This window comes from Platichthys flesus, chromosome 15 (assembly GCF_949316205.1).
Source record: "Platichthys flesus chromosome 15, fPlaFle2.1, whole genome shotgun sequence".
In the NCBI taxonomy this organism is placed as follows: domain Eukaryota; kingdom Metazoa; phylum Chordata; class Actinopteri; order Pleuronectiformes; family Pleuronectidae; genus Platichthys; species Platichthys flesus.
In genome coordinates this window covers 17352962-17371370 of record NC_084959.1, presented here as the reverse complement: position 1 = coordinate 17371370, position 18409 = coordinate 17352962, and the positions used below count along the sequence as shown (strand labels likewise).

General features: G+C 42.1%; 3 protein-coding genes across 6 annotated transcripts in view; 1 reads left to right on the top strand and 2 right to left on the bottom strand.

Moving 5' to 3' along the window:
• specc1 (sperm antigen with calponin homology and coiled-coil domains 1) overlaps positions 1-5029 on the bottom strand; it is a 67581-nt gene extending 62552 nt beyond the window's left edge. Inside the window, exon 1 of the mRNA XM_062407013.1 lies at positions 4935-5029. The gene's annotated coding sequence lies outside the window, so the exon portion shown is untranslated. The remainder of the gene's footprint in view (positions 1-4934) is intronic.
• A 713-nt stretch (positions 5030-5742) lies between these two features.
• Positions 5743-8698, top strand: timm22 (translocase of inner mitochondrial membrane 22 homolog (yeast)). The gene is made up of 4 exons (XM_062407006.1): positions 5743-6048; positions 7006-7202; positions 8073-8145; positions 8226-8698. The coding sequence occupies exons 1-4, from the start codon at positions 5796-5798 to the stop codon at positions 8300-8302; spliced, it is 600 nt and encodes a 199-aa protein (XP_062262990.1). The 5' UTR covers positions 5743-5795; the 3' UTR covers positions 8303-8698.
• Positions 8699-9902: 1204 nt separating this feature from the next.
• Positions 9903-18409, bottom strand: part of abr (ABR activator of RhoGEF and GTPase) — a 122755-nt gene continuing 114248 nt past the window's right edge. For all 4 annotated transcript variants that reach the window (XM_062406059.1, XM_062406060.1, XM_062406061.1 and 1 more), the window contains 7 exons: positions 17066-17125; positions 16639-16748; positions 16366-16505; positions 15122-15256; positions 14869-14974; positions 13522-13678; positions 9903-11482 (listed from right to left, as the gene is read on the bottom strand). In XM_062406059.1, coding sequence (XP_062262043.1) covers positions 11393-11482; positions 13522-13678; positions 14869-14974; positions 15122-15256; positions 16366-16505; positions 16639-16748; positions 17066-17125 — 798 coding nt within the window. In that variant the 3' untranslated portion in view covers positions 9903-11392. The remainder of the gene's footprint in view (positions 11483-13521; positions 13679-14868; positions 14975-15121; positions 15257-16365; positions 16506-16638; positions 16749-17065; positions 17126-18409) is intronic.

Here is an 18409-nt window from a genome sequence, read left to right as displayed (position 1 = left end):
CTCGAGAGACCAACTTCCTGCTCGGATGGTGTCAAAGTTCTTGTCTAATAAACAGGCAGTCAGAGCCACGTTGCAGAGTCTTCAGCTGCTTTCCTGTCTGGTATGAGTGGGCGGATTCCATAGAAACACTAGCATAGCATCCATGAGAACCGTGATGGGGATAAAAAAAGACAACAGAGCTCAGTGATTTTCCACAACGGAACATTTTAGTATAAGAGACGTTCAGTAAAATTACTGTCCAAGCCAGGAGGAGCTTTCCCCTCCCTACGTCCTTTGAGTTTGCAACAGACTTGTGGCATAATAACCACCTGATGTGCACTGTGGGTGTGTTTCACTTGTGTGGAGAGAGACCAGAGGAGATTACAATGGGTCAAACAGCTTTTCAGCTACCGAGCAAATACTTAAACCACACTCCCCGCACACGCCAAACGTCACAGCTGTAAACCCGCTTGTCCTGTTCACCTGGAAGGGATCATAATAATAATAATATCTACTTATTCTCGACTCGCACCTCACCCTTCACTGCAGGTTGTCGCTGTTGCTCACAGGCTGCGGAGGAGGCAAAAGAAAAGTGTGATCACATCTCAGCTTTGCTTCAGAAGTGGGCCCAGATGACCCATTTAGAGAAGCAGCAGCATTCCTTGAAGCTAGTGGGTTAGATTGTGATGCTTGTCAAGTATGTGATCCATTTCCTGGACGGTGTTTGAATTAAAAGCAGAGCCACAGGAAGACGATGCTTGGAGCTGCCTTCCTTCACAGCGAACTTATACTACTCGCAGACAGAAAGCAATGTCGTGCCACTGCACTGCACTTTCCTCCACAGGTCTCTGGAAGAAGTGGAGACAGGGAACCACCCTGGCCTCTGGCAGTACTGAGTTTATGTTTAGTTTAAATATCACACAGAATTTAGCTGCAGCCAGTTAGTTGAGCAGCTTCACATTCTGTCAGAAATAAGGACACTTCTATTTATATTTATAACGTAAATATATAATTTGTGACATGCTTTTATCTAAAGTGACTTGCATCTGAGGTACACCACTGAGGCTTCAGTACAGTGGAGACCTTGAAGTAAGCAGTAAGTGCTAAATCTGTTCATTAAGACAATGAGATGAGATGAAGTCGTTGGGGGGTGACAGGAGAGGAGGTGCTCTCAGAGGAGATGAGTCCTCAAGACGCCCCTGATCCGATAGCATTTGGCAGCTTGTCCCACTATCGAGGAACCACAAACCAGAGGAGTCTGGCCTGTGGCTGCCTATTTACTGACTAAAGCTCACACCAGTTCTCATTCCAGCGGTAATCAGGTCATTTCCCCTTATCTCCTCAATTAAAGCCTCCTCCTCTGCAGTAAATGACTTGCCACTCCATCTGTATGCAGACCAGGCCACGCCTCCTGGGGAAAGATAACAAGTCTGTCTTCTAAGTTCCCACTGTACTGTAAATGAACGCTAAATGCATCAGAGACTCTCAAACAGAGCTGAAAAAAAGAATAAATAAGTTAAATAACATGTGTTATGTGTTTTCTTGGAAGATGAGGGTCCTGTTGATGCAACGGTTAGGAAAACGCTGAACTTGAACATTAAGCAGCATCTTGGATTAACAGTTAGTTCCTAATGGGGTCACATTAACTTTTCATTATGATTTGGTCATCTTAGAAACCTATTGAACTGAAATAACATCTGTCTGAGATCCTTTATAAGGGAGTTAGATAGAAGTTTGAAATTTTGGCATCGTTATCTGTGACTGTGTGGCCTACAAAGTGTAAAGATCAGAAAGGGAGTGACCCCTGGTTAACCTGATGTTTTCCTTGAAAACTGCTGCTACTTTGATCTATTTACAAACCTGGTTGTTGCACCCGGCACCAGATTCCAAAAACTGCACTACTCTGACCCAGCTGGCAGGAAATGATCTATCTAGAGAACCATTTCAATCTCAATTTTTTAATCAACAAAGATACTGCTTATCATTACTCAGGATTGAATTGGATAATATAACTACTTTATAAATGAGACTATTTGTATATCCATCCATTATCTATAACATGTATCCTTTGTGGGTCGTGCAGGGAGGTGGAGTCAATCCCAGCTGACATTGGACAAGAGGCGGGGACACCTTGGATCCATCTACATTGACTGACAGTTCATTAACGGCTGACACTACACAGCAACTAATGGTCTTGCTGAATTCAGCACCGACAGGATCAGCATCAGGTTCAGGAGGACAGCCGAGGGTTACATAATCAGACCCAGACTCACGTCTCACAGGTCCTTATTATAATAGAATCTCCTTCCATAGAGTAGTGGAATTACTAGGCAGTAAATTCAGCATCAAAGAATGTGAAGTCATACAGCACAACTCCACATCACTGCAGTACAGTCATTCAATGCTCCTACCACAGCTGGATAAGGTCATTCCTAATGTTACCCCACCCCCCACCTTGAGTCATTTCATATGTCCGCTACAGCAGCACATGAAGGACATCCCTAAGTGTCCCTAAGTGATGTAGTTACCATAAGTAAATCTAGTACACCGACATATACCTGAGTGTGTGAGACTGAGAGGAGAATTGTCCTTTTAATGTCAGGTTCACATACATTTAAATTCTTCAGCTGTCAGGATGTTCACCAGTGACCACTGTACAACAAGCCATGGGTTCTCCCCACATAACACTTGGCTATGAAAGCCAATGACTAACTGCCTGGATAATGAGGTGAACAGAGGATGAACGCAACTATAGGAAAAAAACAAAACAAGGGAGATTCAGTGCTCCGGGCTATACAAGGACATACAGTGTAACTCCAGGTACGAGTGTTTGTTTGTGTGTGTTCCTCCAACAAGCCAAGTAATCAATAACACACTCTAAAGCTGCTCTAAGACAAGCACTGAACTCTGGATAATCTCCTAAAATTATGCGGAGGGGCTGTATGTGAGAAGGCAAATGTACAATTGAGAGTTTCTCCACCCAGAACTCAAAACCCAGTGAATCACCGTGAGCGAGTGGGCGTGTTAATGACATCTAACAGAAGAGAGACCCATTCAGTAAGCAACATTAAAAAAAACTAAAGAAAAAAACAAACATCTCAGGATGGAAAAGCAGTGCCATTCATGTAGAGGACACCGACAAAGCTGTAAAGGGAGCTTTAGGCGATATGGAGATCCAGCACCAAATGTGGACTTGTGTAGCACAGAGCACAGAGGCCTGCGTTTAACCATGAGGAAAAAACAAAGGCTGTAATTACCTACAAACGACATGCACATTGACTGCATCATAAATGACTGGTGCACTGCTCCTATTTGAACTTTACGGGCATAATCAAAGGAATCAGAAGAAAGTGAAGGCGGTCATTTGTTGCCCATTGGGTTTTTCAGGAAGGAACCGTGTACCACTGAAAGTCTGGTTTCTCCTCTAAACACAACATTAGCTCTGCAATTAGATTATTTTTAAAGCTTTCCCCTTTTGTCACATCCAATTATGAGCCACAGCGATACATGGCCAAAATAGCAACGGTTTATTATTGAAGCGAGTGTTTCTGAAACACTGATTGGATGTGTTCAAAAATCAAGTAATTTCTCTGCCCCTGACTTCCCTTTTTTCAGTATACAAGTAAAGATTTTATGGTAAGAAAAGAGCGACACACAGTAGCTCAGTCAGGATGCTAGTTTGCCACATTGAAGCATTTACGAACCTATTTAAGACACAGAGAACAAACCTCTACTGATAACCAACACAGCAGCACTTTGTTCCACTGCTTCACATGGCTCTGATCTAATGAGGAACCAATGGCGAGCGGATCATGTGAAGAGAAACCACTTGCAGCGCACTGAGGTGGTTCTGTGGGGGGGGGGGAAACGCTTGCCGTGCACTGAAAACGTTCCAATTTCACATTTTTTGCTGCCAGAGCTGACAGCAGCAAAGTGTGAAACGCACATGAAAACACAGGGAGCCGAAGCTGTGGGGCAAATGTGGTAAATACAGTTAGAACTCCGTCTGTCAGCACAGGCTCCTGTCAGCCGCAGGTTACACAGAGTTTAGCTACGGCACATAAAGACTGGTGATTAAACATTTTATTGATCGAAATGTTTTAAAGATTCAAAAAACATTTAAGACCGAAGTTTATAGCTGGGCTGCAAAGTCCAATGAGAATATGAATGGAGAGTAATGATTAGGATTAAGATAAATGGAAACCATTTAACATATAATTAAATAATAAACTCTTCCTCATCCATATAAGGCGAGAAAATGTGTATTTGACATACGTTTTGTTTTTTTGTAAGGATGGCTGCACTGAGGAGACTCAGTTTTTTTTAACATCCTGAGCACAGCTTTGATTGAGTTGCAGTATTTCCCCTCCACACTGGAGAACGATCACAGGTGACAGGTTACACCAGGCTTCGGTAAGAAAACACCATCTCTGTCAGATGTGACTTATGACATGGTGCGGTAAGAAGTGCGCCAGTGACAGGGAGGTTTCCGAGGCAGGTGGAGAGCAGGGATCGAGCAGGGATCCACCTGAACTCACGACTATAGGAATGGTGCAACGTTAGCTAAATGAGAACAAAAAAACAAAACAAGGATGGAGCCACGTGAAATGGGAAATATGTTGCCTGACATCTCAGTCGGACGGTGACACACGAAGTTAACACGCCCTCAGGTTAAACATAGACGAGATGAGGAAATACACGTCCGCTCCTCAATGATTAGTCATTAAATTAAAGGCACAGCGCGCGAGCGGGGACTTGTTACTGTCGGCTAACGTGCTGTCATCGGTTTGGCGACAACACAACAACACGTCCCGCGCGACTCTCACACACACGCGTTACTTCGTTTAAACCCCACAGCAGAGACGCACTGGCGGGGAGGTGGACACCAACAGACGTTCCAAAGCGGCTCGAGTCGTGTGAGGTGTCGGTGTAATGAGGATTCCAGCGGCTCTCACCTGTCCGCTGTGGCCGCGGTGTCTCCTCTCATCGGGATGCTGCTGCTGCTGCCACCGACACGCGCACGCGACTCCTGCCACCAACGGCCCGTGCCGCGCTGGAGCCGGTAGGTGGAGCGCGCGCTGCAGAGAGCTGATTTGACGCAGTGCTCGAGGTGAATCTTGGGAAACGTAGTCCTTATATATATATATATATTTAAAAAAATGTCATACGAGAGTTCATGGAGTTTAGTACTATCTTTAGTCATATTTTGTTGTTCCCTCTATTTAAACGGGATGGAAACACATCTGTAACACATCTGCCACAGATATACACAGAGTTAAGCTGCATGAAAATAGCATTGAGAGTGGTTTGTTATATGTTAGATTTACATATAAATACTCATTACTGTACACCACATTGCTTCTTCTTCTTCTTCTTCTTCTTCTTCTTCGTCTTCGTCTTACTATTATTATTATCATCCCCATTATTATTATTGTTATGATTATTATCAATTTTGTTATTATTATCATTATTATAACATACATATTATCATTAATGTCACTACAGTTATTATTTGTTGTTATCATCATTATTATTATTATTTGAATCACACGCGTTAGTGGAGGGTCCAGATCACTGGCTGTTTAAATCACGTGTTCACTCTGTGTCGAGTGTGCTGACAATAATATAAATAAAACTCTTCATTGGAACATGAGAATAGTAATATTAAAATGTGTACATATATTTACCGGTTTTACTGTTCATTCGTTGATTTCTATTTAGGTTATTTCTGTATTCAGGCGTTAGAAATGTGACGAATCTGCAGAGGCATGTCGTAGCGTCGGCTACATTTACGTGAGGCTCTGTCATTGAGAAACATGGCCGCCTCCACGGGAGCTGCGGACGCTGCTGCCTCCGACCCGCAAGGTCCGGGCCCGGCTGCTCCGGGTCTGGACACCATCCAGTACAGCCTGATGCTGGAGCACCTGATCGGGGACAAGCGGCCGCTGAAGGAGCTGAGCCCCGGGGTGATGGGGGGGCTGCCGATGCCTATGAAGAGCGACGAGCAGAAGATGATCGAGAGAGGAATGGAGAGCTGCGCCTTCAAGTCCGTGCTGGCCTGTGTGGGAGGTAAAGACACCCAGCTGCTTAGACCCTTTATATACAGGTGTATCATATACAGGTATTTGTATAAATCATGCAGGATTTGTTATATAGATTCTGGGCTCAAAGCTCCACATTAGCGATCTGTACAAGGCAAGACTACCCTTAACCCTTTACTATTGTGAATAAAAACATCCTAAAAACTACTTTTAATGAGGGAAAGATCTTAAAGACCTCAGTGTGAGTTAATAGTTAGGTATCCTTTGTGTTGCAGTATACTTCATCTATAACAGAGCACATCAAGAACACAATATTTACAAAATTCATCAGGAAAGACTGTCTAACAAAAATGTGGAAGTTTTTACACCAATCAGAGAAAGTCTGACAGAGATGAAGGGAGCAGTTATGATAAAGGTTTGGTCAGTAGTAGTATATATATGTGAGTGAACCTGCTGTTTACCTAAACAATCTAATTTATTATCATAATCCACGATCAGCAGCCAACACGATCCACCATGTCTACTGCACATCACACTAACATGGCCAGTCACTTCCAAGGCAGTAACGGTCTGACAGTCATAATGTAGTAGTGGACATACATCATGTGACATTCATCATGTGACATCCCTCCCTCTCTCTCACAATTTATAATACACACCCACCCTATTATGCTGTCTATATAAGCAGAGAACATTTCCCATCGCTCCCTTTTGCTGCCAGTTCCTTCAGCCCCTCCAGCCCAGCATCCACCTGTAGGCTCCAACTAGTGTTATAAGTATTTGCTCATCACTCCCGTCATATCTATGTAATCATATCGGGGGGGAGTCCTTAAGTCAGAGCCTAGACGCCAAACACTAACATGGTTTTCTGTTGCAATAAACATTATAATATCAGTTGTCTGACTGCACTACAGAAATATTGTCTTCCTGAAGTCTCGTGCTTTATTTATTACCTCACTCATGTCGGTGTGTGTTCTCTCCACAGGGTTCGTTCTTGGAGGAGCATTTGGTGTTTTCACTGCCGGCATCGACACCAACGTGGGCTTCGATCCTAAAGACCCCCTGAGAACTCCGACAGCTCGAGAAGTCCTCAAAGACATGGGCTCGAGGGGCATGTCCTACGCCAAGAACTTTGCCATCGTAGGCGCCATGTTCTCCTGCACAGAGTGCGTCATAGAATCAGTAAGTCCCAACTCCGGCTGCTCCTCATGGCGTCTTCATCATGTGTGATGGATATAAACACACAGTTCATAAACAGGCCTGAAATGAAAGACTGTCATTAGAATGTGGTTTAAAAAATCAATCATTTATATATTATGCTACAAATCAGTTATCTGTGCAATCTGATTTAAATATTAAAGAATAAATGAATGAGGCAGGAGCTTAAAGTAAAGAAATAAATTAGATGAAAGAAACTTCATAATGTTCTCTGTAGCAAAACCCCAAATTAAAAATGAATGTAAACACTTTGTTTAACGCTGAAGTTTATTTGTTAAACTTACACAGCTACATGAGTGGGGCGTGTTCAGTGTGATGGGGGGGTTTATAAAACTGCTCCAGCAGTATCAAATGTGAACATCAGTGTAAAATAAAACAAAACGGCTGAAACATTGATTATGTAGAAATGGAAGTATGGAGTATTTCCAAGTTGAACCAACTATAAATGAAACTCAGGGAGAGTCTGTGTGGAGAGGTTAGTAATTGTATTTGATAATTGTTGTTTGACTGACTGGAGAGCAGTTTTAAATGTTTGTATAAGTACACAGGAATATTCATTGTCTAGTTGCACAGTGTTGCTTCAGCTGATCTCTGACAGTATTTGGACTGAAGCTATACAAGTACTATAAGTACTAACTATTTAAGGAAATACCTCATCTTCCATATTTCCTGACAGATGTTATTGTAGAGCTCCTCTGCTTTCTCAAAATGGAGTGACAGCTCCCCCTGGTGTTAAACTGTTAAACAACGCTATGTAGATTTCCAAAACAAACAAACCTTCACTCTTTCTTCACTTTTTCCATTTCTTTTTCTGTGTCTAATCTTGATTTGCAGCATCGGGGTAAATCTGACTGGAAGAACGCAGTGTACAGCGGCTGCGTAACAGGAGGAGCGATTGGATTCCGTGGTACGTAGCCTGATACATTTACTCTCATGTTATACATTCAAGGTATTTTATCTCTAATGTTTTTTTCTTCTGTTCTGCAGCTGGTCTGAAAGCTGGGGCCCTGGGGTGCGGAGGTTTTGCTGCGTTCTCCGCTGCCATTGAATATTACTGGCGGTGAGCCGTTAGAGAGCGGCTCAGTGGGAACTGTATCTGTACATGTGGACAAGCCTGTGAGGACCTACTGTGAATATCTACCATGGAGGATTTCTGCAGAGGCACAACTGATTTATTTGGAGGAAGTCACAGGTTCCTGTTTGTACAGTGACGCCACCGGGAACTGAAACAGACCTGACTTCTGTTTTCCTCCTGTGTTTCATCTACTTTTGTCTGGTGGGAAGTTTGAGCAAAACAAACCAACTTGTTATGGAAAATCGAGAAACTCTGCTGAATGCTTTAGAGGTAAAATGTATAAATGTTAAATGAAAGTCACTGTTTCTCTGAGTCACGACATTGATGATTTGTCAGTAACTAATCCACATTAGGATATTTATATTAAATATGTTTTTTTTGTAAACTGGCATCCATCAGTTTAATGTGTTGACTCTCAGTGCATCATGGGTACAGGGGAAATATTGAAGCGCAGCCAACAACAGAACTTCTCAAAATAATCACACAAAAATGTATTATAGGCACAGATCCAACCTCATCCTCAAGTGTGTAAACCACGGTTTTGTGTAGGAGAAATTGGCATAATGCACACAGGACACACACATGCAGTGCATTCAACCCAAATTATTTTCCTCTCCAAAAAAAAAAAAAGAAACTATAAAATCTAATATGTACTAATGTGCTAAAAGCGTTTCATTGTGATAAAAGTACCAACATTCCACCTAAAAAATCTGTGAAGACTATACATATATAATCCTTACACCTCAATAAAGAATATCTCGACATTAGTTAATTTAATGTGGACACTAAAGCACTAGATTATTTGGGTCTGGATATAAAAACAAGTCACGCTTTATTTAAAACAAGCTTTTGGGAATAGATGGAATTTGTCACAGTCACCATCTTATTCAATAATAAAAACCCTTGTTTGTCAACAGGATTATGCAAAAAGTATTAACTGCTGATGAAACTACAATTATGGAACATGAGCTAAGAAATAACTCATATAATCTTGTCATGGATCTGCATCAGAGAGCGGATCGTGGAAATTATTTTTGTGTGTGCTTGTTTAATAATTCAATAAAAAAAATTATTTTCTATTATTTCTTAGGGAACAATTATTGGTTCCTGATGAAAGTCAGGCACATTTAGGGAACTGATATCTATGAGTGTGTGAAATTTGGTGTAGATGGATCAAGTTTATGGCCACTTGAGACTCGGTGAAGAAATGTGTTCTACTGAGTGCCTTTCATTTGAGTTCACGTTGAACAATTTGTAAAGCTGACCATTAGGTGGCGCTGTATGTAAAGATTTAAAATCTTAAACAAAGACAGTAAATTTTGTTTACAATGAATCAAAAAAATTATAGAAATAACTGTGGAAGTCGCAATTCTCAAATATATTATAAATGAGATTCTCAAACAATTATATACTGTAAAAGTGTATGAATCTAAATTTGTAAATGTAGACTTTTCTTATATTTGGGTAATGTACAGTCAGAGTGGTAATTATTACATGTACCGTATAGTTACATGCATATAGCTGAAACATGATGTTTATATAATGTGATATAGTTTTTCTCGACTCTTCATTCACAAACAGACAAAGTGAGAGTGTTTTGGGAGCTTTTATTTTACTAAAAAAGGGGGGGAAAGTTCACATTGACATTTAGCCTCAATAGTACAGTATATTGAAATTCTTCTCAAAAGAAGTAAAATACAACATTTTTTATTCCATTTTCATCTTATATTAAAAATATCAAATAGTACTCATCTAGCAGTGCTTACAGTATTTGAAGATATGTCGCAGGCTTGATAGCAGAAAGATGTGCTTTGTACAGAGCAGTGATGGACTTGGCCAGTCGCAGCATGGGCCCTGCAGAGACCACCTAACCTTGGTGTTACCCGGCCTGGTTTGATTGACAAGCTGAACATGCAATGAGGGCAACTACGCAAATCATCCTATAGATTATACCAGTGCAGTAAGAAACTTGGAACAGGCTTGCAATGCAACATCAAGAAAAAAAAAGTTAGTTCTTTGTGTTTTTTATTTCTTTCCCCAACAAACCTCATACGAAGGAGGGGCTTGTTTCTCTCTACTGAGTGATGAGAAATACTCGAAATGAATTGGCAGACGTCCTGGTGATCTTCTCTGCAAAGCTTACCAGCCATGGACATGGTGAGTGAGGAAATGGGACTAAAAATAACATCACTACCTGAATAAACTTCAAAAAACAGACTCCTTAGAGCATTTCTCTAGTTGCACAGAACTGTACAGGCACACATATTATATATATTTAAAATAAATAGGGCTAATTCCAGCCAGGACTCACTGGGGAGGGCCGTTCTCTCCCGTCTGTCAGTACAGAGAGAGACACGTCGCCAGCCATTTCTTAGGATGACTTCCCAGCCTCTTTGAAACCTCACAAGTTCTTCTATAGTCCCTTAAACACACTCAGTCACTCAAACACCTCCGCATTGTCACTCACACATCCCCGAGTGTCCTCCACCACATGCACAAAGACAGAAACAGTGAACGAAAACAGCTGTTGAACAGAAATATAAAACATGTTTTTTCTGGAATGCCTCTGATCAGGGAGAAAAGAAAAAACAGCTGGCGGCTGCGTCGACTGGTTTCTGAGAACACAAAACTACTGATAGTCTGGAAAGGGCTCATTAGGGGGCGCCACAGCACACGCCACCATGGCACGGCATCTGGACACCCCTCATCCTTTCCCCCCTGTGCTCCCAGAATGCCTTGTTGTCTTCAGGTGGGAGGTGTGGGCTGGCTCTGCTCTCCTCACATAACAAACAGGACATGACGCAGGACTACTAGATGACTAGGAAATCTCCTTCACCACCTCCGTTCAGGTCCGGCTCCATCTCTTCAGGGCAAGGGCGGGGGAGCGGTTGGTTTGGAGGCGAGAAAAGTAGATGTTTACGTGTGTGTGTGTGCATGGAAGGGGAGGGGGCTGTACAGTTGAGATGAGCTGCCTTCTGGGAGGAGAGGACCGAGTGGCAGGATGGAGTCTTCCACTCTTTCACCTGCAGGTGGCACCCTGAGGAAGGTGGGTGGTGGTGGGGGGGGGGGGGGGGGGGGTTTAAACGTCAGTGGAGAAGTAGAGCGTGTTGCGCTTCAGTTCGGCAAAGGAGATGGGAGGATGCTGCAGGTAGTAGAGCAACACCTGGACCTGAGAGGAGAGGAGAGCAGAAGAGAGGAAGGTCGTTTTATAACACGTATCAGTTATTGTTGAAATCTATACTTCATGTAATACAGAGGGTTTCACAGTCTGACAGCGCAGCCTCCTCACAGGAAGTCAAATTAAATTGAGGAAACTGCATCACCCCCTATTAAGCCATTAGCAGCTCCTGTTTGCAACAAATCCATGGATGTACTCTCAATAGATGACTGATCCTGATGAAAACCTATTGACGTTTATCTGCAATGGACGTCTACTATATATCATGGTGTCCTTGGGAAGTGTGTGTGGAATTGAAATACATTGAATAAACAATAAGATTTATTGCAAATTGAATAAATGGAGCACAGAGGTTTTAACTTTAACATTGATCACCTCCATGAGGTGTTTGTATCATAGCCACTGCTGCAGCTGCTGATCTATTGCATCAACTGTCCTAGTTCTAGTTCTACTATTCAATATAAGTATTTCTTAGGCATTAAAGGTTTTTAATCTTTTGAACTTAACACTTTTTATGAATGGTTAAAGTGATTATTAGTAAATAATTGAACACTAACATCGGTTTCCTCATAACTTTATTCTCTTAAAAAACGTATACTTTATCTTTTTGTGAAGTTTAAATAATAACAATATTATTAATTATCATTGTTTATAACTTTATAATGATAATAGTAAGCAGGCTGCTTTGATGGTGGGCCACTGAGCAGAATTCAGATTAAGATTCTATTAATCACTTTTATGTATGATGTGGCTTTTCTATGATTTGATATCTTTGCACTTTTATTTTGTTAAGCAACTTGTCACTTTTGAAAGACACTGGAGCTAAATCACTTCAGAACATTTCATAATGTTGTTGTATGTCTAGACAATCCTCTTGATGAAAATGTATGAATCAGTCTGATGCTGCTCCCTTGCTGCGCTGCACTTTAGTCCTTTAATCTCCCCATTAATCAGTCTCATCAGACTGACATACGTCTGGAAAGTTTCATTTAATTTACTGTTTGTTTAATTCAGCGCACAGCTTACCTGTAAAATAAGTTTTCAAGTGAGTAATTTAATTTAAAAAAAGCATTTTGCTACTCAGGAAGTGTCTTCTTTGAGTCAGTGGAGCTTAATTTAATTGGCTCGGTAGTTTTTATGGAATGAGGGTAAATACATCACTGAGATTATATTCAGGATCTGTGAGCGGAAGCATCTTTCTTTGGTGTTTGACATTCTGTATACTTACACAATAAACATTTACAATTGAAAAAAGCTGTATTACAAACACTCAGCATCCCTGTAATTGGCTGCAGGGCCTCCCACATGTGCTCGCTGCCCCATTTATGATGATTTACTCTGGATATTGTTTATTCTGCCAAAAAAAAGACATTTGTGCACAGGAAGCTCATCTCTCAGTAGAGATGAATGGATGATTCTCAGCCTAAATACAGCTGGGAGCACAGAGCGCAGTGACAGGGGTCACTCAGCGACGTGGGAGTAAAATGAATCTGGAAAAGAGGACAAATACGCACCATTCTACTGCGAACACTCCTAGTGAGTATCATGAAGACTTATAGTGAAACTAAACTAAAGAGAACAACAGAAGGAGTTTTTTAATATGTAGATTCACATTGAGAGGTTAAAACATCCGTCCTGAGAGATCTGCTCGCAAGAGGTCAACGTTAAGCACATGTCCTCACACTTGGAATTAAAGCGCGTCCTGAATGTGCCTCCTGTGACTTGTGGATCTTACTTCCCCGCTCTGTATGCAAATAATCAGGTACATAATTTCCCTCTATGAAGATGAGCGTTTAAAAAAGAGGATTTATTGTGAAACTTTAGTTAGCAGTTGATCCTTCAGATGTGGTCCAGCATGAATTCACGTTCACTCAGCGAAAAGAATGCGACCACATCTGAATGTGGTTTGAGTGATCAGATCTCAGGACTCATTCGAATGCATTCAGACATGTGCTTAGCACCTTCAACTTGTCAGGATCACTGAGGATGGATGTTAATACCCGGTCTGAAGTGGGTCTGTATGTAGGTACCTGTGCCATGACGTCGTGTGACCAGATGTCAGAGGCGATGGTGATGTGCTGTCCCTTTGCGATTTCGGCCTCTGAGGGCCTGAGCAGGGTGGGGCCGAACACGGTGGCCAGGTTGTGGAGGGACATCTTGTTGATGGGCTCCTTCTCAGCCACACTACTGTAGCAAAGAAAGACAGGACATCAAGTCAGCACGGACAGGGCTTAATGCTCAGGAAGGGACAGTCGGGTGTGGAGTCATTACAATCAGAGGCACATACAACACAGCACACAAGCAGAACACTGTGGTTGAACTGGGAATCTGTGGGTGAGAGCGTGAAGCTGACTCTTACTGCAAAGTTCGACAGAAAAATGTAATTAAATGAAAAGTAATATATAAGCAAAGCTTTCTAAAAAAAAAATTAATGCTCCGTAGGACTACAAGGAATATGTCATTTTGAATGAATTAATTTCAGGATGGCAATATCTGGGTGAAAAATGGCCATTGGATGATAAGATGATTTGATTTGACTGCCTATTTGAGTCAGGTTTCCCACATATTTGGTCAAACAGTAATATGTTGACAAGGTTCAACAACCTGAGAGTGGGTTCAACGTTTTTAATCAGGAGAGAGTTGGATGTAGGAGGAGAGATGAAAGAAGTGTGTGAATATGTTACTTTTCTAGTTACCTCAACCAAAGAGGTTATGTTTTTGGTTTTTGTTTGTCTGTTAGTTAGCAGGACTGTGTGTAAACTACTGGTCAGATCAAACCATCAACCATCAAACTTGGTGAAAGGATCATGAATGAGTCAGGAAAGAACCAATAAAATGTCGGTGAAGATACAGATCAGGGGGCGGAACCAGGAAGGTTGATTTTACTAACTTTATCATTGAGAGATAGGCTGCTGCTTTTTATGCAAATGTGTTGATCTCTTAGAGAATAATTCATAGATATTGATTAAAAAAAATCTGGACTGTTTAAGGGACTGATATTTTTGAGTGTGTGTGCTTTGGTGTAGATCCAGATAAAAATCTCTGAAAGACCTAGTGAATTTAAATGTGGCTCATAAGGGGACTTATCAGACAAGTTCTCAATGAAGCCCCTTTTCCGGGTGAACACACTAATCTGGCAAAACGGGGAGGTGAGGGAGCTTCTCAGTTGTCGCTGTGTTTTTGACATCGAATATGAGTCACTGGAGGAAAAAACACAGACAGAAAAACTCTGCTGGAAAGAAGTAAATCTCCTCCTTTTAGGCAAAGCTCTGGCCATGGGGTGTTTCTGTATGAGGGGAGGGTATTTGTGTGTGAGTGGGTGTTTGTTTGTGTGTGTGTGTATGTGTGTGTGTGCGTGTGTCTGTGCGATCATTTACTGTTTGAGGTGCTCCAGCAGAGAAAGGAAGGTCATGAGGTTGGGGTCCGGCAGCGAGCGTAGGAGGTGCATCATGCAGTTCTCCTTTGCTGCTGGGTCTGAGAGCGCTGTGAGGGAGAGGAAAAAGACGTCAGGTCCAATTAAGCTTTTAACTTTAACCCTTATCCCTTCCAGATGGGCAAACATAACTCCTATGTAAAATCCTCAAACTGCCCCCTGCTGCTGACAAACACCTCCTCTACTGAAGCTCTCACCTATGCCCTCCATGAAGGCGGGGTAGAGGCGGTCGGTGAGCAGAGGCTCCGGCAGCTCCCTGAAGTACAGCTTCAAAGTCCCGGCGATGGCGTTAATGTCCATGTCGCTCAGCATCATCAGGATATCTTTGGTATCTACAGGTCAGACACAGGCACAGAGGGATTAGAAACTGGACACACTGCATTAGCACAGACCCACAACAACACAGCTGCTCTCTCTGTCTCCAGGAATGATGGAATCTCTCATAACTCAGTCAGATGCAGATGTGTTGAACATCAGCCCCAGAAAGAAGAGGTGTTAACGGCCTCTGCTCGGTCAGACCCTGGTGACGTAACAGCAGCTGTGAACGACTCTTACGCGTCAGGAAAGTTGAAGACTTGACAGCTGCTGCTCCTCAGCAGGACTCGCTGACAGTTCCCACAGATCTAATCTCTACAGAGTGTCAAAGTCAACACCTTGTTTACTGCGTCGCTGGGCTGCAGCAACGACTCTACAAGTATATTCATCTTAAACGTCCACACGTACAGTCTTTATGCACAAACTACATATCCGAGAAGGTACAATGGACAAGGTAGGTTTATGCTTTATGGCTGACTTGATATCAGACCATTTGACAGGATGAATTCTTTAATGCTACACTGATGGGACAAAAATAAAAAATAGACATTTGATGTCACTTATATTATAATGTTTAAGCTTTCATATATTTTGTCAGGTTAACTCAATATCATTTATTGGCACAGCACAATGGAACAGTCATTGGTCAAAGGAGTGTACTGAGCATGTTGGCCTGTTGGTGTTTAAAGATGCTCACAACACAAGTACCTTTGCATGTGTTATATTCAAAGTAAGTCTGGTTAAAGCACAGATACAGGATGTTCCCATGTTTCCATCATATAAGTTGGTTTGTTCTTTAGGTTCGAGTTTACCAGTTTAGGTTTACACAAAATACTTACAAGTACTAAAGTACACAGTAACTCCTCATCTTTCTCGTAAATATGCAACGTTGCATGTATCTGTGGATGTGTTTGATGAAAAGGCTTAAATTGCACTTTTCATTTTGAATAATTTCCCACCTTCTGTAACTGATACGTTGTGATATACTGTAGATTTTATTATAGTTTGCCTGTTCTCTGATTCCCAACCCTGCTTTATGGTGGTTACAAAAAATATCAGAATGGTTGTTTTATCCCCAGTTAGAAGGAGGGCAGTGTCCCACAGAAACCAGTGAGTGGAGACTTACTGGTGTCAAAAGCGGCTTTGAGGGCCTGGATATCAGTGGCCACCCCTGAGATCCTGTAGATTCCCACTTCGTCGACCCCCCTCTTCTCCACTTCCTCAATGCACTGACGGACTATGTAAGGCACCTTGGAGCGTTCACGCCTGTGGACGGAAACAGCAAGTTACACCCGTGAGAACATTTCCGAGGTGGGTGAATGTTCAGGGTTTTAAGGTTGTATTTTATTCATATATTCAGATTTGAGAATCCTGATTTCAATAACAGGAACATACTTACTTTGTCACCACGTTGATTTTGACTCCAAACACCCCGCTCTGTTTTTTGGACGGCGTTCTCTTTAAGCTGAGGTCCCGACTTGTAAACTTCATGGAGAATTCCACTTTGATCTGTTGATGAACAAACAACAGAGCTTAAGTAAACTGCATTTCACTGAGGGAGCCAGAATTTTACTTTGGGACAATCACCAACCCCCTTTTTAGCTTATGTTTTAAACTATGTTCTTCTTTTCAAAAATATCTGCACTCATATTTCAAGGATTAAAATCGCTCTCTGACTTCCAGCAGGAATGTGAGGAAACAGATTTGATTATGAGAAAAGCTGGGTTACTTAACATAACCGCCGAACAAATATGATCTCAATACTTAGTGTATGTATGTTATGATTTAAATCCCTTTCACAGTTAAAATCCCGAGACTCCTCTTACCCCGTTCATCTCTATGACGTCCAAGTGCCAGTTCTTGGACTGCACCGTCTGAGGATCCAGCTGAAAGACACAACAAGTTGGACGGTAAGTTTTTGGCTTTTATCAAATAAAGACATGATTGAATTCAAACAGAGATCTTCCCACAGGATGACCCAGCTTAATAAATCATTAGATAATGTTTTTCACAAATGAAAAACTCATCACTTCTGCAGGACAGCAACTAAGAGTGGAGAGAGAGAAGCAGCTGTTCGCTGTAGCAGCAAACGAGCCACCAGTACAAACAAATATGCTTTTTGTCCATCATGAGAAAATATACTCAACACAAAGGAAAATCCGTCTGCCGAAAAATGTATTTGGTTTTAAATTACACAACTTTTTTAGAGGATAGAGTGACGTACTGTCTTTCCTCATTTTCTCCTTCAGAAGTAGAGGAACAGTAACAGTTTATCTGGTATTACTGCAATGATGGATCCCATCACGCTAGAGACCAAAAGATACTGTTTTTTTCGAGTTTGGAGATTCCAGAGTTCACAACCGAGACTCCATATCTCTCACCTCTGACCCAGATCACAGTCGAGCTGTCACGGGGGCGGGTGTCTCCGGGAACTGCGCCTCTACAACAACACCGTCTCTAAGTCTACTTTGGGAAAGAATGATGGCACTTATGTTCCCACAATTTGCCCTCTGCAGTCTTTTGGGGGTGCAACAGGGGCTCAATATTGGCTCAGACACTTGGCTTACTTCACCGCACACATTCTCAAAGTCTAGTACGCGAGTCCCATGATTCCCTCTGAGACGTGATAGATGGATCTCGTGGAGTCTGTGCCCACTGAGCTGAGGCCACAACAGCTAATGTCTTTTTTATGGGCTGTTTGAGCAGCCGCACTCCACAGTTATATCATTACAACCCCCCCACGGCGTTGAACTCGAGAAAATAATGATTGTTGGATGAGCACAGGGGCAGCACACTTCTCTTATTGTCAGCATTAGGCTGCAACCATTAAAACTTCTCACTGGGCATATTTCATTACCTCTTAAAAAGGCCATTTGGCATCGGTTTCACGCATTTCTATTATGGTTAGAGCTCGTTTTCCCAGCAGGGTTTGGGTTTACCACGAGGGACAGGTAATCAACCCAATCTGGTCCTTACACAAGAACTGCCAAGAAGAGAGGCAGGCAAAGATCCAGGACTCGCTGCTGACGCCTCCCGCAGCCCCTCAAAGTCGACTAACTGAAAAAACTACAACTGTTCCTTCCCCTTATTTCCTCTTTGCTACCCTCTGTTAAGCTCGAAACCAAAAAACTCATTAAAAATGAATGTACTCCCATATGGTTGTGAAAACA

Excerpts from the sequence above, each read along its gene's own strand:
- timm22 (XM_062407006.1), top strand. The coding sequence starts at position 5,796 with ATGGCCGCCTCCACGGGAGCTGCGGACGCTGCTGCCTCCGACCCGCAA. Across the intron at positions 6,049-7,005 it reads CGTGCTGGCCTGTGTGGGAG|GGTTCGTTCTTGGAGGAGCA; the intron begins GTAAAGACACCC and ends TTCTCTCCACAG. Across the intron at positions 7,203-8,072 it reads CAGAGTGCGTCATAGAATCA|CATCGGGGTAAATCTGACTG; the intron begins GTAAGTCCCAAC and ends CTTGATTTGCAG.